Source organism: Panthera uncia (assembly GCF_023721935.1).
Source record: "Panthera uncia isolate 11264 chromosome A3 unlocalized genomic scaffold, Puncia_PCG_1.0 HiC_scaffold_11, whole genome shotgun sequence".
In the NCBI taxonomy this organism is placed as follows: domain Eukaryota; kingdom Metazoa; phylum Chordata; class Mammalia; order Carnivora; family Felidae; genus Panthera; species Panthera uncia.
The window spans coordinates 11,595,827-11,620,798 of NW_026057578.1; the positions used below are offsets into that span (position 1 = coordinate 11,595,827).

Below are 24,972 nucleotides of genomic sequence, written 5' to 3' on the forward strand. Positions count from 1 at the left end.
TGCCAGATTCACTGTCACGAAACTTTTCGCTGCGTTTTCTTCTAGGAGTTTTATAGTTTTAGATCTTACATTTAGGCCTTTAATCCATTTGGAGTTAAGTTTTATATGTGGCGTAAGGTAAGGTCTAACTTCAGTCTTTTGCGTTTGGATCTCCAGTTTCCCCACCACCATCTGTTGAGACTGTCCTTGCCCTATTGTATGTTCTTGGTACCCTTGTTGAAGCTCATTTGATCATATATGCGAGGGTTTATTGGGCTCTATTCTGTTCCATTGGTCTTTAAGTCTATCTTTATGCCAGTACTACAGTTTTTTTTTTTTTAATTTTTTTCAGTGTTTATTTATTTTTGAGAGACAGAGACAGAGTGGGAACGGGGGAGGGGCAGAGAGAGAAGGAGACACAGAATCCGAAGCAGGATCCAGGCTCCGAGCTGTCAGCACGGAGCCCGATGCGGGTCTTGAACTCACGAACCATGAGATCATGACCCGAGCCGAGGTCGGACACTTAACCGAACTGAGCCATCCAGGCGCCCCCCAGTACTACAGTATTTTGATTACTGTAGCTTTGTATATAATATGTTTTGAAATCAGGAAGACTGTTTCAACTATTCAGGGTACCCCCTTGAGATCCAGTATAAATTTTTTTTTTTTTGCCTTTTTAAATTGTGGGGAAAAAAAGCAAAAGAAGAACAATATTTCATGACATGTGGAAATTACATGAAGTTCAAGTTTCAATGTCCATAAATAAAGCTTTGTTGGAACCTAGCCATGCTCATATCTGTGGCTGCTTTCAGGTTACAGCAGCAGAGTTGAACAGTTGTGTGGCCCTCAAAGCTGGAAATATTTATTATCAGTCCCTTTATAGAAAATGTTCCCTGACCTATGGTCTGAAAGTCCAAGAAGGCCAGTGGTCCCTGACCCAGCTGCTACTCTGGGAGAATCACGGACGATCTGGTTGGTGCATGATGGCCCCACTCTCTACTTTCTTCTCCAGCTCACAATACAGATAAGTAATATTTCATTTTCTTCCAACATCTTCATATCAGCTCTGTGGTCATACTGTGACAAGCCTGTGACAAGTTGTGAAAAGCAATTTCTCAGGGAAGAGGAGGAGTTCCCCTCCCCCACCAGCTTTTTCTTTTTAAATTTTATTATTTTTTAAAATTTACATCCAAGTTAGTTAGCATCTAGTGCAACAATGATTTCAGGAGTAGATTCCTTAGTGCCCCTCACCCATTTAGCCCATCCCCCCTCCCACAACCCCTCCAGTAACCCTGTTTGTTCTCCATATTTAAGAGTCTCATGTTTTGTTCCCCTCCGTTTTTATATTATTTTTGCTTCCCTTCCCTTATGTTCATCTGTTCTGTGTCTTAAAGTCCTCGTATGAGTGAAGTCATAGGATATTTGTCTTTCTCTAATTTCACTTAGCATAATACCCTCTAGTTCCATCCATGTAGTTGCAAAAAATTTCATTCTTTTTTACTGCTGAGTAATACTCCATTGTGTGTGTGTGTGTGTGTGTGTGTATACATCTTTATCCATTCATCCATCGATGGCCATTTGTGCTCTTTCCATAATTTGGTTATTGCTGAAAGTGCTGCTATAAACATGGGGGTGCATGTGTCCCTTCGAAACAGCACACCTGTATCCCTTGGATAAATGCCTAGTAGTGCAATTGCTGGGTCGTAGGGTAGTTCTATTTTTAGTTTTTTGAGAACCTCCACACTGTTTTCCAGAGTGGCTGCACCAGCTTGCATTCCCAAGATCCAGTATAAATTTTAGGACCATTTTTTTCTAGTTCTGCAAAAATGCCATTGGGATTTTGACAGGGATTGATTGCATGGAACCAGTAGATTGCTTTGGGTAGTATGGACACTGTTATAATATGAAGTCTTCCAACCCATGAACACAAAATATCTTTCCATTTATTTGTGTGTTCTTTAATTCCTTCCAGTAATGTTTTATAGTTTTCAGGGTACAAATCTTTCACTTCCTTGCTTGAGTTTATTCCTAATGATTTTATTCTTTTTGATGCTACTGTGAATGGGATTGTTTTTATAATTTCATTTTCAGATTTCTCATTGTGTATGTATAGAAGGCAACTGATTTTTTTTTTTTTATGTGCTAGTTTTGTATTCTGCAACTTGGTTGAATTCATTTATTCTAACAGGTTTCGTGTGTGTGTGTGTGTGTGTGTGTGTGTGTGTGTGTGTGAAATCTTTAGGGTTTTCTACATATAAGATCTTGTTATCTGAGAATAGATGCAATTTTGTTTCTTTCCAATTGGGATGCCTTTTATTTCTTTTTCTTACCTAATTGCTCTGGCTGACTGCCAGTACTGTGTTGAACTCAAGTAGCAAGAGTAGGCATCCTTGTCTTGTTCCTGATATTAGAGGAAAAGCTTTCTGTCTTTTACCATTGGGTATGATGTTCACTGGGACACATAGGTTTTCTTTTTTTTTAATTAAAACAATTTTTTAATGTTTATATTTGAGAGAGAGAGAGAGAGAGAGAGAGAGAGAGAGAGGGAGAATGCGAGCAGGGGAGGGGCAGAGAGAAAGGGAGACACAGAACCTGAAGCAGGCTCCAGACTCTGAGCAGTCAGCACAGAGCCCGAATCAGGGCTCAAACTCACAAACTGTGAGATCATGACCTGAGCTAAAGTCGGATGCTGAACCGACTGAACCACCCAGGCGACCCAGACACATAGGTTTTCATATGTAGCCTTTATTATGTTGAGGTCATTTCTTACTATTCCTACTTTGTGGAGTATTTTTATCATGAAAGTGTTTTGAATTTTGTTAAATGCTTTTTCTCTGCATCGACTGAGGTGACTTTTTTTGTCTTCCATTCTATTAATGTGGCATATCTCATGGTAGTTGACTTTTGAGGCTTGCTCAGATTTGGTTTGAGTTTTGGGGATGTTGTATTCTTTCATCAGGAGGCACATGATGTTGGATTCTCTCCTTTTGGGAGAGTAGCAGCCATTAGGACTGTTTAGTCCTTAGACCGGTCATTTCATTGGAAGTTGCAACACGTAGATATTCCAATGCTAGTATTCCTTCTTTGTTTGGCAACTGGGATACTTCTATAAAAAGAAACTTCCCTGTGGTGGTGTGAATCTACATATGTGATCAAATTGTATAGAACTAAATACACACTCTCACACCAGTGCATGTAAAACTGGTACAATTTGAACAAGATGTGTGGCTTGTACCAATGTTAGTTTTCTCGTTGTGATACTTTCTGTAGTTGTGCAAGATGTCACCACTGAGGAAACTGGGTGCAGGGTACTGGGACCTTTTAGTATTATTGTTTTGCAACTTCCTGTAAATTTATAATTATTTTTTTGAAAAGAAAATGAAACTTCTTTCAGCTAGTATTTGACTACCAGTAGTCTAGTTTAAGCGAGATCAACGCTTAATTATTTGCCTTTATTACCATTTTTTTTTTAAATATTTATTTATTCTTGAGACAGAAAGAGAGACAGCATGAACAGGGGAGGGTCAGAGGAAGAGGGAGACACAGAATCTGAAACAGGCTCCAGGCTCTGAGCTGTCAGCACAGAGCCCGACGCGGGGCTCAAACCCACGGACCACGAGATCATGACCTGAGCCGAAGTCGGACGCTCAACCGACTGAGCCACCCAGGCGCCCCAATTATTACCATTTTTTTAGTAAGCTTAAGGCCCAGCGTGGAGCTTGAAGTGATGACCCTGAGATCAAAAGTCAAGTCATGGGCCAGCCAAGTGCCCCTCTTTGCCTTATTTTTACTAATGAGTTGATGCCTTAGAATCCCCCAACAGCGACTGATTTTTTTAAAGTATGAACTCACTGATTTCAGTATGTTTTAAATATTTCAGTCCTATACATTATTGTTATTGGTGCTCAGATTCCTGTGTTTGGCCAGGAGGGACCTCTTCCAGTCCTTCCTGAATCCTTTTGACTTGACCCTGAAACCTTTGATTGCCTCCACTCTCTGGTAGGACAGGGTGCTCCAAGTTCATCTTGTACATTTCCTCCCCAGGTCCTGGAATCACGTTTCTCCAGAGAGGGGTCCTGTCACTGTGAAGTGACATTTGGAGACCACGGTGTGAGAGCTAGGGATGCTCACTGCCACTGGGCTAGTCATTGCTTCTTGGTCTTTTTTATGAGCAGAGTTGACGTTCTTTCCAGAACAAAATATGTCATAAGATCACACTTCTACTTTAAATTAAAATTCAGGACTATAGGATTTTTACTTAACCTCATCAGTCTGTTTTTCCCATGCTAGGAATCCTGGTTCTCAGGGACTCCAGGAAAGCCATCACGGATTTTAATTTCGCCACCTATGACGAGACCTACTGTTGACCGAGAGGAGGGAGTCATGGTGTGGGGTGGCCCCTGGGAGCGAGTCTCAGTTACACACCCCTCCCCTCTACTGAGTGGGGCATGACAGAGGCTCTGGTTTGCAACTTCACAGGTAGGGTTCACTCCTGGCTGCCCATGGTTCCATTAGTAAACGAGACATCAGAGATAGGTGAAGCCGGAGTGGGGGGAATGCGGTTCAAATGCAGTTCTGTACCTTCCCTTCCCTGCCCCAGATGAGCCCCTGCTCCCAGTGTCAACATTCCCAGCCCTTACACTTTCACCACACTTGTCCACATCCTTAAGCACCTCATGTCACGTCGTTTCGCGTGGTTTTATACGTGCTCGCCAGCAGCTTGCTGTCCCCTCCTCTCGCTGTTCTGAGATTTATCTGTGCTGATATGTTCATGCAAGTTTCACTTGTTCATCCATCCTTTCTCACCGCTGCACAGAATACCTTGCGTGACTGCCACAGCTTATCCTGGAGAGAAACATTTAAGCTTGTTTCTAATCATGTGCTATTGCAAATATTCTTACAGGTGTCTCCTGGGGCAAGAGTGTGTAAGAATTTCTCTAGGGCAGGCTTTTCTGTAAATGGCTGGGAAGTGAATATTTTCAGCTTTGGGAGCCAAGAGGCCAAAAAAAAAAAAAAAAAAAAAAAAAGTTAACGTCAGTACTTATGTAACAAGAGAGAAAAAATTTCCGTAATTTTAAAAAAACTGAATTTTATGCCCATCGTGGGGCCTGAACTCATGGTCCTGAGATCCAGAGTCGCATGCTGTACTGACTGAGCCAGCCAGGTGCCCCTCCATGAATTTTTTTTTTATATGTTGACTTATTCTTGAAAGAACGAGAGCCAGAGTGTGAGTGGGAAAGAGGCAGAGAGAGAGGGAGGCACAGAATCTGAAGCAGGCTCCAGGCTCCGAGCTGTCAGCAGAGCCCAATACGGGGCTCGAACCCATTAACTACGAGGTATGACCTGAGCTGAAGTCAGACGCTTAAACTGAGCCACCCAGGCACCCCCATGAAAAAAAAATTTTTTTTTTTTTAATGTTTATTTTATTCTTTTTGAGACAGAGAGAGATAGAGCATGAACAGGGGAGGGGCAGAGAGAGACGGAGACACAGAATCGGAAGCAGGCTCCAGGCTCTGAGCCATCAGCCCAGAGCCTGATGCGGGGCTCGAACTCACAGACCGTGAGATCGTGACCTGAGCCGAAGTCGGACGCTTAACCGACTGAGCCACTCAGGCGCCCCGAAAAAAAAATTTTTTAATGCTTATTTATTTTTGAGCGAGAAAGAGAGACAGAGTGCAAGCGGGGGGAAGGGGCACAGAGAGAGGGAGACACAGAATCCAAAGGAGGCTCCAGGCTCTGAGCTGTCAGCACGGAGCCTGACACGGGGCTCGAACCCATGAACTGCGAGGTCATGACCTGAGCCGAAGTTGGATGCTCAACCGACTGAGCCTCCCAGGCATCTCCCAGCCTATGAATTTTTAACTAAAAAATGCAAAGCTTTATTATATGGGTATTGAAATTTGAATTTCCTATCATTTTCATGTCATGAAATATTCTTGTGAATTTTTTTTCAACTACTTGAAGATGTTAAAAACCATTCTTCACTTTCTGGTGAAGTGCCTGGGATCAGGACAGGCCATCCTGCCTGCTTTCACTATTACATGTTTTGTGTCTGCGCCTGTTACCATAAGCAGCTTTGGATGCCTTTTGGAAGGGTGAGGGGGTAAAAACGAACGGAAGCTCCAGGCTTCCCACAGGTTAACGCCACCACCTTCCACAGAGCCTCCTCCAGCTGTGTGTGTGGATTGAGAACCTGGAGGACGGACCCGCGTGTTCCTGGTTTCACCGCCCGGCAGAGGCCCGTCGGGGCTGATCTGCTGTCCCAGGCGCCAGGAGACCGGTAGCCCAGGGAGCCCTGGGGAGGATGGGTCCCTAGCCCCCGCGGGGAGAAGCGGCCGTGGGCCGGCGGGAGGCTAGGCCTCCGGGCTCCTCGCTAAGGGCTGGGGGCAGGAATCAGGCCCGGGTCTGCGACACGTCTGCTGCTGGCCCCCGAGTTTGGTAGGTGGTGACACAGCTGAGTCCCATGTATTTGCGAAGCCACCTGAACACGAACACAGGAACTGGCTCTGATTCAGCAGCGTCAGTTTTTATTTCTAAATAAGTATCCAGTGACATTACTGTTTGCCATCCGCTTCTGAATTCTTTAAAGAGTCCAGTGAGGTGAAGCAGGGGCTCCGGCAGAGCAGCTACAGGCGCCCCATCTCTGACCTACCTCCTCCCCCCCCCCCCATCCCATCTCATCGACAGGAGCAGCAAATCCTTTCTCAGGAACCAGGACCTGACAGATACCTCTTACGACTTACGTGGCATGGGGTAGGACAAAGGATAAGCCTGACCTTCGCCAAGGTCTCAAAACAAATAAAAAAGCAGCACTGTAAACATTCCTTCGTTTTTACAAAGAAAGTTACTCAAAAGAATTCAAACTTCTGATTAACCTTGAGAACAACTCAAGCTTGGCACAGGCTGTGCTGGAGAAAACATTAAAGCCTCGGGTGAGCCACCAACCTCAAAGCCCCGAAGCGAGTGACAAGCCTTCCCGGGCCGGTAGCGGGAAGGCTCCTCAGAGCAGGGCCGGGGCTTCGAGAAGGGAGCGCCAAGAACGTGCTGACGTGGCTCTTCCACGTGGCTGCCAGGCTCCTGGGAGCACAGGCTCGCGAAGGTGACGGGTGACCTTTCCCTCCTGAGCAACCGTCTGCACGTTCCCCGTCCGGTCACGCGGCCCAGGCTCCTGCAGCTGCTCCTGAGGGCACGAGGTGCTCTCACCCCCAGTCGGGCCCGTCCGTCCGCGCAGAGCCGCCTGGGAGACCGACTCGCCGGTGAGAGAGGCCAAGTACGTTTTCTCCCTCCGGGACCACGTTGGCTGGGGCGGGAAAGTGAAAAAATGGGGTGGGCAGTGGGATGGGACGGCCCAGGGGAAACATAAAGGCAGCCTTCTTCTGTCACGTGGCCAACAGCAACAGAAGCTCTTGAATGTCTGACTCCATCTGCGTGAGAAATCGCAGGAACCCAAATGGAAGGCAGGGTGGCTACTTCGCTGTTTAAGGCTTTCCTCTCACAGGGGTGTTTGCATTTCAGACGTATCGCCTAGGGCTTTGGAGACGGAGTTCCTGGTACATACAGCAGCTTCTTAATGATTCTGGCTGCTGTTTCGGGAACGGTTCAGATTTGGTTTCCTACCGTCAACCAGCAGGAGAAACGGGTACGTGTTCTGGAGGGAATAGGGGAGGATCAGGGTGCCTTTTTTCTCTCTCTCTCTTTTTTGCATTTAAAGTCCTAATTAGTGGCAGATCATTGATGCTGATTCCTCCTTGCACTTGAATCAGGGACCAGTTCTAAGGCCTGCACCTTTGACATCCGTAACTCGGACGAGGAGAAGCTGACCGCCACCCTGCCCCACCCTCAGCCTCCCCACCAAAGCAGAAGTGGGATCCCGGCTGTGGCCACCCCGCTGAGGACTCTGCCAAATGTGCGGGCCCCTGTGGGAATGTGGAACCGAGACCCCCCGAGGCCAGAGGCCAAGTCTGTAACTCTGACATAGGTTCCGAGGGGAGGAGGAGCCCCACTCACGAATCTCTCCACATTCCATGGCACACAAAGGAATCTGCAGGCAAACCAGGACCCCCCTAGGCTGACTTAGGGTCCTCTGGGATCACCGACATTATGGGCCAGGCCCTGCCCCTTGGCCTTAACACCAGCCAAGGCCTGGCCAGCATTTCCACTGTGAAGAGAGGTAGCTGGCCTGGGTGCGGGAGGTTTGTGCTTCTGCTGCTGGGCTCAGTGAGCACCACACTGTGGAACTGAGCCACCTTCCTCCTGCCTGGCCCTGGCTTAGCCTAGCCCAAAACTTGATCTCTGGGGGACCTAGGGCAAGCCGCCTCCTTTCCCTGTAACACCCACACCACAAGCTTCGGGGTACGGTTGTTCCCAGGAGTCCTACAACGACAGGCCATGTGACTTATTTCAAGAGTTCAAAATCGCTAGGCCTGCTGTGGGGGGGGGGGGGTGCTTGCTGCCACATGGCTCCCCAAGGCAAGCACCTTCTAGTTCACTGGCTAACTAGCTGACTGGCCAGCTTCCCCAGAGGCCCTCACTGACTTTATAGCCTTCACCTCACCCTAAAGTGTGACCTTGTCTATGTGCTGTGGCTTCCCTGTCCCATGGCTTAGACCCAGAACGAAGTAAATTTGTGGGAAATTGGAGTTATGCTGGATATTTTTTTTAATCGACTAGGCATTTACTGCCCCCAGTAGTAGAATTATTAGGTACGCTAAAGGTAGCCAACAGCACATTTCTGATTCTCAGGCAAAGACACTTTTAAAAATCCACCAGGAAAACCCATCTCCATGATATGGATGGGAAAACCCATCTCCTACATAGGGCACACACCTGTCCTCGTGGGAATGCTCTCCAGCCTGCCAAACCTCCCTTAGCCAGCGGGGGGCAGAAGACCCATCACAGGAGACCCAAGCTGGTGCTGGTAACTGCCAGGAAAGGTGCCCCCTGCCCACTGAGCCAGGCCCTGGGGACTTTCCACCCCGGGGACCCTTCTCTACTTCAGTGTCGTTTTCAGGTCTCAGCTAAAAGCGGGAGGCCAGATGGGACCTGGTGACCAGGGGCAGTCTGAATCGAAGAGATCCTGTTTTCACTGCTATTATCTATGAACTCACAGCTCCCTCCCCACTAAATTTTCTGGTAAACTATTGAGTTTGCAATGCAAGTTGCACTTCTGAGATCACACCCTGAATTTCAAGGAAGAAAGATTACTTATGGGTTTGGGAATGAGAGAACACTCTAGTCGGGGATCCCTGCCCACCTCCCTCCAGGGGTGGACAAGGTCCCCTCCCTCTTTGACCTCTTCTTTTACTTTTCCCCTAAAAGCAAGTAGGACATGATGGAGGCCAGAATTACGATGGCATTACTCCTCCAGTGAAGGTATGAGGTGGAGTAAAATGCTCCTGTTTGGCTTAAATTAAGGGGTTAAAGTAGGAGGTTACAAAAAGAGAAATGGCCATATTTTAACCCTATCAAGTACAGATTTACTTTTCATGCATAGAAAGGAAACCATATGCTTCCAGCCTGACAGGCCTCACTCTTTCGGGAAAGGGGAAGGGGTCTGGGCAGCAGAGACCTGGAGAGTTCAGTCCTTGCTAACGTCCAGAGCCCTGCCGCCTGAGGCAGAAGAGATGGAAACATGTGCTGCCAGCCCAGGGTCCGTGCTGGCCCACGGTGTCCCCACAGAGAACCAAGGAACGCACATGATGAAGCAAACCATGCCAGAGGGTGCCGAGTCCCAAGGCAGGGACCCTGAGCCACATAGGGGATTTGCCACCGGCCCACAGATGGGTGAAGGCTAGCAGGTGTGAGGCGCGGATGTGAAAGTCAGTGACCGCTTCATCTGGACACGACGGGCAGCTCCCCCTGCTAGACGGCCCAGGGGCCGGGACCACGGGGACAGGGCAGGGGGTGTGCACGTGGGCGAGTCCCGGGTGGGGGCAGCAGGGAGGAGCGCAGGGGGCTGCCGCTCTGGCCCCTGCTCCAGTTCTTGGGCGAGCTGGGACCCAAGATGGAAAAGAACTGGGAGAGGGAAGGAAGGTGGTAGCAGGTAAACAGTGGGCAGACTGCGTGGAGCCCAGGAAATGGGGCCTATGGACAATAAGGTCCACCGAGTGGGGGAGGTAACTGCTAGGCTCTCACTACTTTGTAAAAGTGCATGAATTTAAGCTCAATTAGAAGACAGCAGATGCCGGCCTGCATAAGCCCTGTAACGCTAGCCTCTCCCTCCAGAGGGCGCTCTGACCCCACAGACTAGGCTTCCTCACCCCCAAACCCAAGCTTCCAATGGGGCTTTAGAGAAGGGCCCATGTGCCCCTGCTCCACACCGGCGTGAACATTCACCGTATTCCCAGAGAAGGGCAGCTACTGCCTGCCACACAGGGAGACGGCCCGCGAGGGCCCAGTCAGAGGTAATGAAGTTTGTCACTCGGTTTTTCTTTCTCAAGGGGTGCAAGCAACATCACAGAGGGGAGTGTGACATTTTCCAGATTTCGGAGCCCAGCGCTTAGGTCAGAATTGCTGCTGCTGAGGCCGGAGGCACCTCGATGACCAAGGGGAAACGGCTGGCTCCTCGCCCCGCTAGAACAGGCACCCATCCCGGCCTCAGCAGGCGCTCCCGGGACGAAGGCCGTGGCTGGGAAGGGCGGAAGCTGCGAGCCGGCGCTCCCCTGGCCGCCCCGGTCACGGCCGGGCTCCGCAGCGCCATTTCTCTCCTCACGCGCCGCAGCTCGGCGGAGGACTACTCGCCCTGGGTGCAGAAGAGGAGAATTTACCTGGACACGTGGTCCCTCTGATCTGCGAGCTGAGAAGCAACACGGCGAGCAGAGGTCCGGCTCAGTGAGGCCTGGGGGGGATGACTGTTTCCGAAGCAGACGGCTGGCTCCGAGGGCCGGGGACGCCGGGTTTAAAAGGACCGTGGCCTTTGCTTCACCCCGCCTCCATCTGCCCTGAGGAGGCCGCCCGAGGCAAGCAGCACCGGGGGCCTTCGCGGAGTGTCTGTCGCGGGAGCCGTGGGGGGGGGGGCCCGACGGGGCGCCCTGCTCCATCACAGCAGCTCCTGCTCGTCGTCTTCAGAGCCAGAGGGGCCCTGGCGCACCTCCTCGTACCACTTGTTGGTGAGGGTTTTCATCTGGATACGTCCGTGGTGGAGGTCCTGGGGCAGAAGACACAGCCAAGCCCTCATCAGTGGGTCTGGGTCAGGTCAGGGTTAGGGCTGAGGAAGGCGGGGTGGGGGTGGGGGGCTGCTTTATACCTCAGGGAGGCAGGGTACATGGCCACGGGCAATTTCAAAGTCTTAACGGACTAACTGAAGCTGGGATTTTTCTCTGTAGGGGTAAGATAAGAGGGGGTGTCACTCAGAAGCCGGAGTAGGCGGCAGGATGGCGTGATGTTAAAAAACATGGCTTCTGGAATCAGACACACCGGGGCTCTGCTACCACCTCTGCCATGTGTTAGCTGTGTGACCCCGGGTGGTTAGTTCACCTCTCTAGGCCTCAGTCTCCCCAGTGTCCAAAGAGCAGCTGCAGCCATGACACAAGATGTCGGGAGGCTGAAACGCAGCTACGATGATTAACGTCTGGCGCAACACCCGGCTCGGCAAGAGCTCCCACGCTGACGGCGATCGTGACCGCCGGCGAGGGAAAATGGCTCAGAAACAAGGTGGGGCCGGATGGCAGTTTCGGCAAAGCAGGCCCAAGCCGGTCCCCAGGAGACTGTGTCACTGTCACCCAGAGGACAGCTGTGCCCAGGGGGATGGACAAGAGCCCTAAGCCAATGCCTGAGGCCCCGCATGTTTGAAATTTTCAGCTCAGACTCAGTAGCCGATCGATGTCCTGAGTCTATCATCCAGGAAAACCAAACTGTTGACGAGTCTATTATTAAACTAGCGCTAAAAATGGCAGTGAAGGAAAAACAGCAGATGCTGAGTTCCACAGCGTATCCAGCTGCCGGCCTGGGGAGGGCCGAGTAGGGGGGAGCTGGCCCGGCCAGCTCCCCGCTGCCCACCTGCTCCTGGCCGCGGCAGGTCCTGAGGGAGGAAGGGGAGGGACCCTCAGCTGGGGGGCGCGGGCCAGTGTCCCACCTCCTGAGTTAGCCGCCGCGTGAAAAAGGGGTTCAGGTACTTGGCGTCCAGCCACACGAAGCCTTTGAGGTCCTGCCGCCTGATGTAGTGGGCTTCATACTCCTCCTCTGTGAGCTCTGACAAGTGCTCCGACTCGATGGTGTTGCCCTGCGGGGGGAGGGGAGGCGGTCTGAGGGTCATCAGCGGGCGTCTTCCTGGGGGGCCCCACACCACCCGGCCCATCCAGCGGCCCTTCGCTTCCGGCCACCAGTGTCCCCAGCCCTAACTGTGCTTTCGCATCAGTGCGGGGTGTCTGTGGCCAGCAAAGCGCCTCCTGGGAGCCCACGGGGAGGCGGGAAGGTTTGTGAAAACACGATGGATACCCAGGGATAAACCTGAATTACGAATAAACCAGAATTTATGTGTGGGCTGGGGTTTGGTCTGTAAGCTTTCCAGGGTGATTCTATGTGCAGGCAGGACTGGGAACTGCCACCTAGGTTATTTCATTCCCAGAAAACGGAACAAGGGAGGCTCTTTTGTCGTTTCTGCCCGTAGCTGCACCAGCTGTGGTTCTGCCCTGGGCCGGCGTCTCCTGGTCAGCGTGGGGGGCGGGGAACGGTCCTGGTGGGAGCCGGAGGGCAAGGAGAACAAGTAGCGTGGCAGGGCCGGTCTGGAGGGGGAGGCGGTGTCAGGTCACTGGATCTAGGTCAGCACCGCTCCAGGCCCCGGGCCCAGGCCAGGCCCGCCCTCCGCAGGGATGACCAAAGGCCACCAGAGTGTGAACGTAGCATCTGCTGCTCTGCTGGAGGAGTGGCTCTGAAGCCACAGCCACGTGGCCTCCGCTGGCGGGCCCGGGCGGTGGTGCGGGTGCAGGAGGGGGGAGGGGCGTGGAGGGCATGTGGATGCGGTGGTTCTCAAACTCCGGCCGCATCAGCATCACCGGGAGGGCTTGGGAATCCACAAAACGCTGGGCCCCCCAGGCTCCCCCTCAGAATTCTGGTTCTGCGTGCGTGCGTGCGTGCGTAGGTGCTCAGGTCCTCAAATCGTGTCTCGTTTCCCCCTTTCCCAGCTGCGGTGCAGGCCAAGCCCCTGCCCCCGACCCGGGCCCACGCGGCACTCACCATCTTCTCCGTCTTGCTGAGGTTGACGTCCTTCTTGTTCCGGCGGCGCGCCTTGGCGTCCTCGATGTCCATGAGGCGGATGAGGGGCATGGTGCTGCCGCCCAGCAGCAGGATGGTGAAGAGCACGATGATGATGGTGGTGGTGCCGATGAGCTGCCGCTTCTCCATGGGCTCCAGGTCCAGGTGCAGGCTCAGCGCGTAGGGGATGGCCCCCCGCAGGCCTGGGGGCAGGGGAGGGGGTCAGAGGAGACGCACAGGGAGGAGGGAGCTGCGTCACCGACCGGGCGCCCTGGCAATCCGGGCACGGCCCCGTTTCAGGCCGGCCGCACATTCTAACGCACCCCACTGCCGAGTGCGAGGTCCTCCCGTGAGGCTCAGGGGTGTGAGGAGAGCAGGCTGCACAAAAGTGGGACCTGAGCTCATGCCACTCCCACTTCACAGGATGGCCGAGCAGCTCACAGGAGGTGACCTGTCCGGGCCACGAAGCCCCAGATGTGCATGCGTGAGAATTATCCAGCCTAGGGCTCACACTCCCCGTGTGTGTGCCAGGCCCTGTGCTAAGGGCTCTGCGCACACAATCTCGCTGGACCTTCACAGGAGAGCCGGTAAAGCTGGTCCTCCATTTCTTCACGATAGATAGATAGATAGATAGATAGATAGATAGATAGATGGATGGATGTGGAACTGAGACTGAGAAAGACATGTCCTCCCGGGGCCACACAAAGAAGGCAATTTGGCCAGCGGCCCCTGGTTTCTGAAGATGCTGCCCTTGCACAGCTCCTGACAGGCTCGGGGCTGCTCTGCTGCTGGCCAGAGGCTGCTGGGAACTGCTTCATGAACTCTTCCCTTCTTCCTTCCTGGTGTGGTCCCCCGCAAGGCTGCTAGCTGGGCTGAAGGGCTGCACTGAAAACGGCACTTCCCGGGAAAATTCCTGGCTTGCCTGGTGCCAGAGAGGGGAGGTCCCGGGGAGGGGAGACCTCAGACAAGGACCCGTGAGATGGTGAGTGCCAGAAGAAGGGGGGAATGGGGGGGCACACAGTGAAGGATCTGGTCCGGACACGGAGGCTGGAGCATCACAGCATGATGGGGGTGTGACCACAGGAGCAGTGTAGACCCAAGATGGGGACACAGCAGGGGGATGGCATTAAGAGAGACATGGAGAGTGGAAGCAACAGGCCACAGGGGCGAGCAGGAGGTGGGGTGGCCGAGGAAGGGAAGGGCACGGACGATGGTGGGGCGTCCTAGGAGTGGTCCAGGCACAGGGTCTGGAGTCTAGCTCCTGGATTTACCCCCTAATGCCCTGCTTTCCCCCAGGCCTCTCAGGTTAAAGCGAGAGACTCAACTCAACCTCTCAACCTGTCACACGGGACTAAAAACAGGGCCTGCCAGGCTGGTGGCCTGAGGATAAAATGTCTTGGAACAGGACAGGTGCAGACACAGCAAACACTGAGTTAGCCACACGTTTGTTGTAATACACATTATTGTTTTCCATGGAAAGGGGATGCTGGAAAAGCAGCAGGTTGGGCAGGAAGGTAAGTTCAGTCCTAGACAATGAGATCGCAGTGTCTCCATAGCACTGAAGGAGGATTTAGACGCAGGAGTCAGGATCTAAGCGCAAACAGCTCTGGGAGTATGGGAACTGCCGCGGGATGAGCGGGCCTGTGGGAACACAAGAGCAGCAGCGGGTCTGCGGCTGAGTCCTGGGGAAGCCAATACGGAGGGGTCTGTAAAGGAGGAGAGGGAAACTGCGGAGACCCCAAAGGGAAAAGAGGGCAACCAGGAGCATGGCCCGGAGGCCCAGGGAAGAGGGTCTCCGGGCAGAAAGCAGGTCGGTGGGAAGAAGGAGCTCAAAGCCATGGAGCTGGGCTGGACCAGGGCTACCCAGGGCCCATCAGGTCTGGCTGCAGAAGGTCGCTGGTGACCTGGGCAAGGCCGAGTTCAGCCCCGTGAACAGGGGGTGACAGAGTGAAGCAAACAGGTGAGGACAGCCCGCTTAAAGAGGTCTGGCTGCGATGGGAGACGGGAAGCAGCTGGAGGGGGTGTGTGGGAGGGATCTGGGTTGAAGTTGCTGGGTTTTTAGAGGCAAAGAGAAGAATCTTCAAGAGTTTCAATGATGATGCTTCAGTAGAGACAGAGGTTGAGGATCCAGCAAAGAGAGGGTGAAAATCTGTGGGGAGGGGGCTCAGAAAACCGCTGGGGCCAACAGCCCTCACTGTTTAAAGCAGCACGCCCCGTGCCCACAGAGGTCTCTTAGCCTGCGCCCCTCTCCCACGAAGCTCACGTAACATGTAAAATATCTGATACGACATCTCTTAGATGTTCTTTGAAATCAACTACTTTACAAAAACTTTTTTCTCACTGGCAAGAAAGATCGAGAAAAAAGTTTCTCTCGCTCTGCATACATACATACCTCGCACAGACACACATAAATATTTTAAACAAGGCCTTTTGAAAGAGGAGAGAAATCTGTGAGGAATTATAGATAATGCTGTTGAGTAGAGAACAGCTTATAAGGCATGTTGCTATACCCTGACCCACGTGGAATGTTTAAATTATATTATTTAAATAAGAAAGTACAAAGAGCTGGACATATTGCTCAAAAACAAATTTAAAGATGCCTAAGGAGCCAGTTCATTAGGCACCAAATAGGAAATCATTCCCATCCTTTAAAAGGTAGAGGAATTTGCACAGAAACTAAAATGTTCCAATCGACTCTCAGAACTCAGTGACTAAATTAAAAAAATATCCAAACCCAGCCTGTACTGGCAAAAAAGTTTAAACAAACTTTTTTATTTTGAGCCCTTCGTTACTTGCAGGCAGGTGAGAGCTGCGCCTCGCATCTCACCCGGGCAGCCCTGTCTGTCCAGAGGAGCAGGGACAGAGAGACAGGAAATGCTGGCTCTGCCTCCTGTCGTCCCCCGACTCAAGTCCTTTGCCCTCGAGCCTGAGCCTCCTCACGTGTGGAGGAGATGTGCACTCTACCCATTTACTCATGGCACCGAGGCTGTGAGGGGTCCTGTCTGCAAGGGACTCGCCCGGGGCCTGGGTTACAGTAGGTGCTTGTTAAGCGGGAGCTCGTATGGTTTTTGCCTTCTGAGGCCTGCTCATCGTCAAAGGGCTCTCTCTACACGACGTGTGCCTTTATACGACGTATTTTCCTTCCACTGTTCATTCAGCGTTGGACTTACCACTAAACCACATGATGAACATCATCTTCGGTGTGATTTTATGATCACGGAAGAAATTCAGGAGGTAGGAAAGAGGGAAAATGTTCACCGCTCTGGCAAACAGTACAAGTACCTGTGAATAACAACCAACTAAGTCTCAGAAACCTCTGGTCTTCCAAGTTTAAGCTTGTTGAAGCTAACACAGATCTTGTGACACGCCCGTAATAAACACAGCCTTCCCCTTGGCCATGAGAGACATGAATGACAGTGCTAGGCAGAGACCCAGCTGGGGCGTGCCGCTCTAGACGCCAGTGTCTAGGAGTCTGGGAAAGGGTAGCACTTTGTACGTTACGTTTCTGTAGCCAGAAAGAGACGACTAACAAGGCATCAAAGCCGGCTTTCGTTACGAGAGCAGAACAAAGCTGAATGGCAAGAGGCCATGCCAAACTATCCAGAGATTAATTTAGGGGCAATCTCACTCCCCCCAAGGTGCTCCGCCATGGGACGGGCCTGCGCTAATCACTCCCAATGGGCTAGCTCTGGAGGGACAGACAAGGTGCTCCTCACCCTCCCGTGGGTGCCCCACTCCTCAGGGAAAGGAGGGATCACTGAGAAGGGCCCATGTAATGCTTCTCGTAAATGCTGCTCTCCAAGCAAAAGGAATGTGTAGGTATGTTCTAGAAGGAGGTCACACACACCCTGTCTGGTCAGTTGCTTGCCATGGCTTTTGGCTCCTAACCATCTCCAGAGTCGGTCTTAACAAAATACAGCTTTAGATAAGGTTGAAATCTTTTCTAAGTGGATACCTAGCACTACTGTTAATTTGCTCTCTTTGTTTTCGTCTTTGTTCTCACTAAACTAACTTAAAATAGCATACGTACGATACACACGTGTACATTCGGTAGGCTCTAAGTTTATTCTTTTAACAAGCACAAACTGAGCCTGCTTTGGACCGTGTGCCTCGGATGGCCGAGTTAGTTAACAATGGCTCCCAATCATGTAACATTTCTATGTCAGACACTGTGCTAAGCATTTTCTATGCATTCTATCCTGTTCAGTTTAGATCCCTGCAATATGCTTATGAAGCAGGTATTACTGTGTCCATTTCAGGAGTAAGCGGAGACAGAGAAGTTAAGTAACAGGTCCAAGCTGACCCAGGCAGGACGTTGTGGAGCCATGTCCCAAACCTGGTCAGCCCCGACAGCCCGTGCCCTTGACCACTGAGTGAGCGGAAGGTGACCCGTCTGAATAGCACGGGGAAGCCTCCGGCAACGGTGGGGGAGCCCCAGCTCCCCCTCCGGAGCACCTTCCCTTTTTCCCTTGGCTCGCAGCCCACGGCCGAGAGAGCCATCTCGTTTCACCCACTGAAATCTGATCTTTCGTTCCCGCACTTGGGTTTCGGGTTTGACCACATGTGGCCCCTTTTACCCAGGGACCACACTGAAGGCTGCTATACTTTCTGTAAATGGCTCTTGCTGCTGTTCTCTTTGTCCTGAAACCTGAGTTCGGAGGACACATAACAGTGACAAAAGCAAAGGGCTCTTGCTGCAAGGAGAAACACTTTTCCTCAGGGTTCTTTAGCTTCTCTGTGCCTCAGTTTCCCCCCATGCCAAACAGGTAGGCCTCACTGGTTTGCACACGGTAGGTGAAAGTGCTAAAAAAAAGCCTGCCTCTCAACAGCTGGGTTTTGTTAAGTGGCATTGGTAATAAAAGCTAACTGAAGATGAATTATGATAATTCAGCAACAACAAGGTGTGTTCTCACATGTCTTAAATTAACAGTGGATCTAAAAGGACAACAAAGATGAAATTAGGGATTACAGTATGAATCAGCAGGCGGGCCTATGGGAGGTGAGCTCACACCAAGGGAAGGCAGGCCTGGGAGCGCCAGGCTAAATGCCCACATGTTAGAAGCCATTCATGTCACTTCCATCAGACGCCCGAGGGAGCTGGACCTTTGTTTTAAATGCTAAACATTTATTCTCCCCCACTCCATTCTGCAAAAGATTTTATTCTACTGTGAATGATTAAACTTTTCTTTTCCCTTTTTATTTTATTTTATTTTATTTTTTTCAACGTTTTTTTATTTATTTTTGGGACAGAGAGAGAGACAGAGCATGAACGGGGGAGGGGCAGAGAGAGGGAGACACAGAATCGGAAACAGGCTCCAGGCTCCGAGCCATCAGCCCAGATGCCTGACGCGGGGCTCGAACTCACAGACCGCGAGATCGTGACCTGGCTGAAGTCGGACGCTTAACCGACTGCGCCACCCAGGCGCCCCTCTTTTCCCTTTTTAAAGGTATATTTTAATTTGTCTCCTCCCGCCGCCTCGAGTCCACTGATAAGTTTCCCAAACCTTCTGAATCGTAAGAATCACCTGGGATGACTGTTCTGGGTGAACCTCCGGGGAGGTAAGGGCCTGGTAATCTTTACTTCATACAAGTGTCCAAGGTCACGTTCCAAAATGGACACATTGGAAGAAAATTACAGTAATAAGTAAATATATGCGTTATAAATTATCCAGAAAAAGCAGAAAAGAAAATCATCCCCAATTCTATAACCACTGTGAACATTGAGCTATATCTTTTAACATGGTTTTTGTTTCTATGCATGATGTTTTTACATGGTTATGGTCAATTATGTGTTCCAATTCTGAGATCTGCTTTTACCACCAGAGAAAACAGATAAACTTTTACTTTTTAGACAATACCATAAATTCAAGGCCGTTTAAAATTTAAAAAGAAGTAAAAATTCATTCCCAGGGATATTCATTCACTTAATTCCATCCCTTTTCCTGTTATTGTATGTTTGTGATTTTTTAACAAAAGAAACTTTAAACAGAAGAGTGTCTATGTAGCTGTTGACCTTGAACAGTTAACAGTTACATAAATGAATCCAGAACATGTGGTTATTGATCTACAAATAAGTAATTAAATAAAAAACAAGGAAAATACTTACTATGCACCAGATGACAAAGGAAATTTCAAACTTGTGAGGGAAACTAAAAATGGACAGGCCAAGAAATGCAAACACACATGTTTCTGAAACAAACCAAAGAATGGATTATTCAGCCCCAACTATTTTCTTCTAACACAGTACTAAATTGTTAAGCAAGCAAACATTTCACGGCGAGTGAGAGTCCGCTGTAACACTCTGCTTATTTTTTGGAAAATCCCGCAGCCGAGATCCTGGTGGAACGTGTGCCTGGCGTCTTCCGTTCTTCCCTCTCACACACACAACCCGTGCTTGTTCAGAATCTCCCCAGGCAGTGGGTCAACTGTCAAACGCATGCAAATCAATACTCTCCCACCCGGGAAGATGATGAACACACGAACTTGTCTATTTGTCGAACACTGTGATTAGCAAGGATCACGACTACAGCAGAGCGGCAAAAATTCAGAGCAAATGGCCGCAGACACCACATAACTAATGTGGCAAGGGCCCTCTGCCGACTTCCTTGCCGGGGCGGACTGAGCTAAATGCTCGACCTCGCGTAGTTAATGCCGCCACAGGGTTGGGAAGATGGCTTAGGCCCGCAGGGTCTGCAGCAAGGAGGGTATTTCCAACTCTTGGCTTCACCCCTCAAGTCAGAAAGAGTCTGACACCTACTGTCTGTGCAAGCAGGCACTTGTATATCCCAAGAAAAAGCATCGTATGAATTTCCAGCACTAGTCTCCCTGCTCAACCTGTGGTGTCCCCCAGAATAGTCTAATAATCAGGGAGACAAAGACTGCATTTTAAAATAGCTGAACATCCTACAACAGAGGCTGTTTTAAAACATTTCAGCCACGTTTTTCCTCCAAACGTGTCTCTTTTTAAAGCAAGCGCACAAGCTGCTCCCACCCTTCTCCCTGAATTTTTTTCTTATCTAATAAACATTTTTGTGATCTTTCCAAATAAGCTCATTTAGAACCTACTCAGATCTATGTTATGCTTTTCCCTGGCAGCACACACCTGGATTCCAGAATCAATTCTTAACCGCGGGCAGGTCATCTGACCTCTGGGCATGTGAACCCCCTGGGCTGCAGAAGGAAGCCTCTGCACGGCCTGGCCCTGCCTCCCAGCACGTGACGGTGTGGCGCCTGTGCTTGGAAATGAGAGGAACCCCGCCGCAGTGCCAGGCAGATGCTGGCGATGATGCCAGGGCCCTGCCACCCGGGAAGCCGGAGGGGAGGGACCGTGTGAGCGTGCGTCCTTTGCTGCCAGCTCTTAACCAGGGAGGAGGCAGGGAGGTACAGAGTGTGGGGGAGCAAGAGCTCACACTGAAACTGTTTGACAGAAACAGTCCTCACAGCGGGCCCCGCCCAACAGAGCATCAATGTGCGAGCTCCCGGATCATGTCCTTCAAGCCGCTCTAGCGGAAAAGGGGCCTGTGGACAGGTTGGGGAAATGCTCTAACTATACTCCCCACCCCCCTCCTCAGTAACTCAAGATGCTCCTGCAGCTCACAAGCTGAAACTGTATTTCCCCCAGGATTTTCCAGACTCTTGTCGGACTGGGAAGTCTCGTCCCACCTAACCCTCACCAGTGCCAGTGCCAAGGAACACATTTTTGGGACTGTCACTTTAAAACATTACAAACATATGCGTCTCATTATTTTTAGTCTTAAAATTGTAGGCCATCAAACGTTCCAGAAAGTTCTCAGGAGTTAGGTTTACATTATGGAATCTGAAAGCCAGGGTAACAAACAAAAGATAAGGGAGCGCAGTATGTGGCTCTGAGGAATTCTGCTGTCTCTCCTGAGAGGGAGAATCTGAGGCCTCCTGCATCAGGGTGTGGCAGAGCAGTGAGCTGTGGGCAGGCCTGCGCAGAACCACACAGAGCAGAACTCACCGCACAGGAAGGCCACGGTCCGCAGGGTTTGCTGCATGAGGATCTGGGTGACCGGGGACAGGTTATGGTGCGTGTAGTGGGACATCACAATGCCCGAGAACAGGATGGCCATGATGCCTAGCGAGGGAACAAGAGGCAAGCAGACATGAGGAGAGCAGAAAAGCACCTGCTACGTGATACACAAGCAATATCACACTTTTCTACAAGTCACTGGACCCTCTGGGATTACGTGTTTTCAGGAAAAAAAAAGGCAAAAAATAGAATAGCTGGGGCCTCCCAGAGGTTGTAGAGAAATGCTAAAGGCCCCCCTCTCCAGCAGCTTCCTTCCCGAGGCTGGGTGACCTCAGGCCAAGCTTCTTCCCCTCTCCAAGCCCCAGTTTTCTCATCTGGACACTGGGATTAACACCACCCACTCATGGAGCTGTCAGAGGGGAACGGGGGACAAGCCACGTACAGTGCCCATCACAGGACCAGGGCTGAACAGGCGTGAGCTGTCTGCATCACCCATGGAGAGAAGGGGTGCAGGTGAACCACTCTTGGGGAAGAAAGGGAGCACGAGAATGGATGTGGAGAATGGGTGGATTTTTATTTAATTTTTAATTTTCCCATAATCACCAGGAGTTACTCCTATAATATAAACAGAGAAGAATGACAATAAAAGGCTATGTGTCTTTTCTTAAAAAAAAATTTTTTTTGAACATTTATTCATTTTTGACAGAGACAGAGTGTGGGTGGGAGAGGGGCAGAGAGCGAGAGAGAGACACACAGAATCCGAAGCAGGCTCCAGGCTCCAAGCTGTCAGTCCAGAGCCCGACATGGGCTCGAACACACGAACCGTGCGATCATGATCTGAGCTGAAGTTGGACGCTCAGCCAACTGAGCCACCCAGGCGCCCCTGTGTCCTTTGTCTAAAGTTCCACAAGAGAGTCCACCCCTTCTACTGGTCACTCAGGACTGATCTCTGCATCTGCCCACTGCTCCTCACTACTCCCAAAGCTCTGTGCTTGGGTTACCTCTCAGTGCTGCCCTCTGCCTCAGCAGCAGAAAGGGGGTCTCGTCTTCATGTAAGGAAGCTGAGGTTTTTACAAAGGCATTAAATAAGATGCCCAAATGTATGAATTACAAGTCAAAATTTATACGCAAAATTTTAACTCAGTCCTGCCACTCTGTAGACAGACAGGGATTACTGGCTGACTCCCCATTTGGAAAAGGGTGATCACAGAACTGCATCGGAGACATTTCAAGGGCTCAGCCTGTGGTCTAAACAATACCTCCAAATACAGGCAGGCCCCCTCTGTGTGCGGCACACCAGGCACTGCTGGCCTGAGGGAGAGCCGCGGCAGAGCCAGGTTATTTCCCAGTCCTCTTGGGAAACAGCAAATTCCTTTGCTCTTTCATTCTTTCCTACAGAGGAGGCTGGGCAGGAAAATTCCAGCAATGTTTCCCATAAGGCACACCTGGCAAGATGGGACAGGGAAAGGAGAGGACGGGCGACAGCTTTCCTTGCTCCTCAAGGGCACCGAGAGGACTCTGCAGGTCAAGAGTCGCTCTGAACCACTGCTCCGCTAGATAAGACACACACAAGAAAGCCTCCAGCTGTTGTCCCAGTCCGCTCCTGCAGGTGACCTTCCAGACTGCTGACCCTTTCTGACGCTGCAACAAAACAGTGAAGGCAAAGCAACGTGAAAAAGGGGAGAGACCAGAGGCTGGGTGTGGGACTCCACTGAACAGCTGCGAGACTGCCCACACCTGTTCAGCCCGGGTCCTGTGACGGGCATTGTACATGGCTTGTCCTCACTAGCCCCTGATGGTTCCATGAGTGGGTGCTGTCAGTCCCAATGTCCAGATGAGAAAACTGAGGCTCAATCACGAACAGAGGCACAGACACACTTCAGTTTTTACGGACTTGAGCCTTAGCATCACAGTCCAGCGGCAAAAGTTCCTAGCTTCTGGGCTTCCAAGGGGTTTTGTTTCACCAGTCTGCTTCGAGAAGGGTTATCAACTCACTGGCAAAGCTGAGACCTTGCAGTGCTCACCTTGAAGTAAAGGTCAGCCCCAGAGGAGCCTGAGTCACGTTTGGGTTGTGACACGAGTGGGCTTCCACCGGCATTGTTGTCCCACCCACAGAGGTCATCACCACCCGCTGGAGTCCCAACATTAAATGACAACTCCAAGAAAGCCAAAGGCTCTGGGAAGTCAGACGTGACAGCAGAATGTGGGAGCTGCCTTGGGACTTAATGCTGGCACCCGCTGCCAGAGCCCCAGGGACCTTTCCTGCCCACCCTCGGGCCCGTCCTGCCTCAGCGCTCTGCAGCAAGGGGACAAGCATAGCCCAGAAGGGGTCTGGCTGGCTTGCTCAGTCTGGCGCCCTAGGCCAGGGTTTGGAAACAGAATCTCTAGGGGCCAGACAATAAAAATAAAAATTAAAAAAGGGTGACCAGCACGTGGGCGAAGAAGACACAAGCCCACCTACAAAGTTCTGATGGCAGCCCTGTGGATGGGGGGCCTAAGTGCTGACCAGTCTCCCTTCTGGCTTTTTGAGAAATGCCAGAAATCTGTTTCTTATGGGAAATCTCCCAGCTTCTAATGACGACAACCGACTCAAATATTAACAACTTTTCCGTATAGATAAACAAACCCCATCTGGAGGCTGAATTTGGACCATATGAAAATGAGCCCTCTGTCCAACGCAAGAGTGAACAGCCAGCCACCGCCTTTACCCTGGGCTAGTCTGAGGTGGGGACATCTCTCGAGTTCTGGGGAAAGGGAAGAGTCAGCGTCAGCAGAGGGTGCAAAAGCCCAAGGGGCAGCTCAAGTGTCTGTCCCGAGTGCTCCCTAAGCTCAGGTAGCTTTTCCGCCACCCAGACCACCTTCACCCCCTGCAGGTGCCCTCCACACATGTTGTAAAAACACCACGGGGAAAATGGCGCAAATAGGCTCACTTATAGAGACAAAAGGTCTGGGTATTTTAAAAAATGCCCTTGGGGCGCCTGGGTGGCTAGGTCAGTTGAGCATTGACTTTGGCTCAGGTCATAATCTCGCGGTCTGTGAGTTCGAGCCCCGCGTCGGGCTCTGCGCTGACAGCTCAGATTCTGTGTCTCCCTCTCTCTTTGCCCCTCCCCTGCTCACGCTGTCTCTCTCTCTCTCAAAAATAAACATTAAAAAAAAAAATGCCCTGTAAGAATTCTGACACGTGTACTTCTTCTAGAAGGCAAAATCATTTAAGGATGTAAATAACAGTGCAGTAAAAAGGTCAGCTTCTTGGAAGGAAGGAAAGAAGGAAGGAAAGGGGGAGGGAGGGAGAGGGGAAATCTATTTCTAGTCTCAGTTAAACCCACTATTTTAAACATAATGAAGAATGGTGATGAATAGAGATTCAAGTCCAAAGGCAGAAGGTGAAACGTGTCATGTGGTACGACGTCCAGTGTACCGTACCTTACTGTAGGTAAAATATGATGAACTTGCTGAAGTCTGGATCAAACCATAGTCAGTTTTCTTTGCTAATTACCTCAAAATAAACATAGTTTGCTTTAAAACATCCAGACTCCGAGGTACAGAGTAAAACAAGATAATCTCCATTCACATCACCTCGCCTAGAGAGGTAACTACTGTTAACAGTTCCCTATACAGATTGCCAGTTCTTTTCCTATGCCATTATAAAGCTTATCTATCTTTAAAAAGCAATAAATAGGGGCGCCTGGGTGGCTCAGTCGGTTAAGCGTCCGACTTCAGCTCAGGTCACGATCTCGCGGTCCGCGAGTTTGAGCCCCGCGTCAAACTGGCTCTGGGCTGACGGCTCGGAGCCTGGAGCCTGCTTCCGA

General features: G+C 50.8%; 1 protein-coding gene across 2 annotated transcripts in view; it reads right to left on the minus strand.

The window, feature by feature from the left end:
• Positions 1–8,595: 8,595 nt before the first annotated feature.
• Positions 8,596–24,972, minus strand: part of SLC9A8 (solute carrier family 9 member A8) — a 68,009-nt gene continuing 51,632 nt past the window's right edge. For both annotated transcript variants that reach the window (XM_049650619.1, XM_049650620.1), the window contains 6 exons: positions 21,152–21,268; positions 19,277–19,359; positions 16,341–16,452; positions 13,153–13,373; positions 12,053–12,199; positions 8,596–11,125 (listed from right to left, as the gene is read on the minus strand). In XM_049650619.1, the coding sequence (XP_049506576.1) occupies positions 11,018–11,125; positions 12,053–12,199; positions 13,153–13,373; positions 16,341–16,452; positions 19,277–19,359; positions 21,152–21,268 (788 nt within the window). In that variant the 3' untranslated portion in view covers positions 8,596–11,017. The remainder of the gene's footprint in view (positions 11,126–12,052; positions 12,200–13,152; positions 13,374–16,340; positions 16,453–19,276; positions 19,360–21,151; positions 21,269–24,972) is intronic.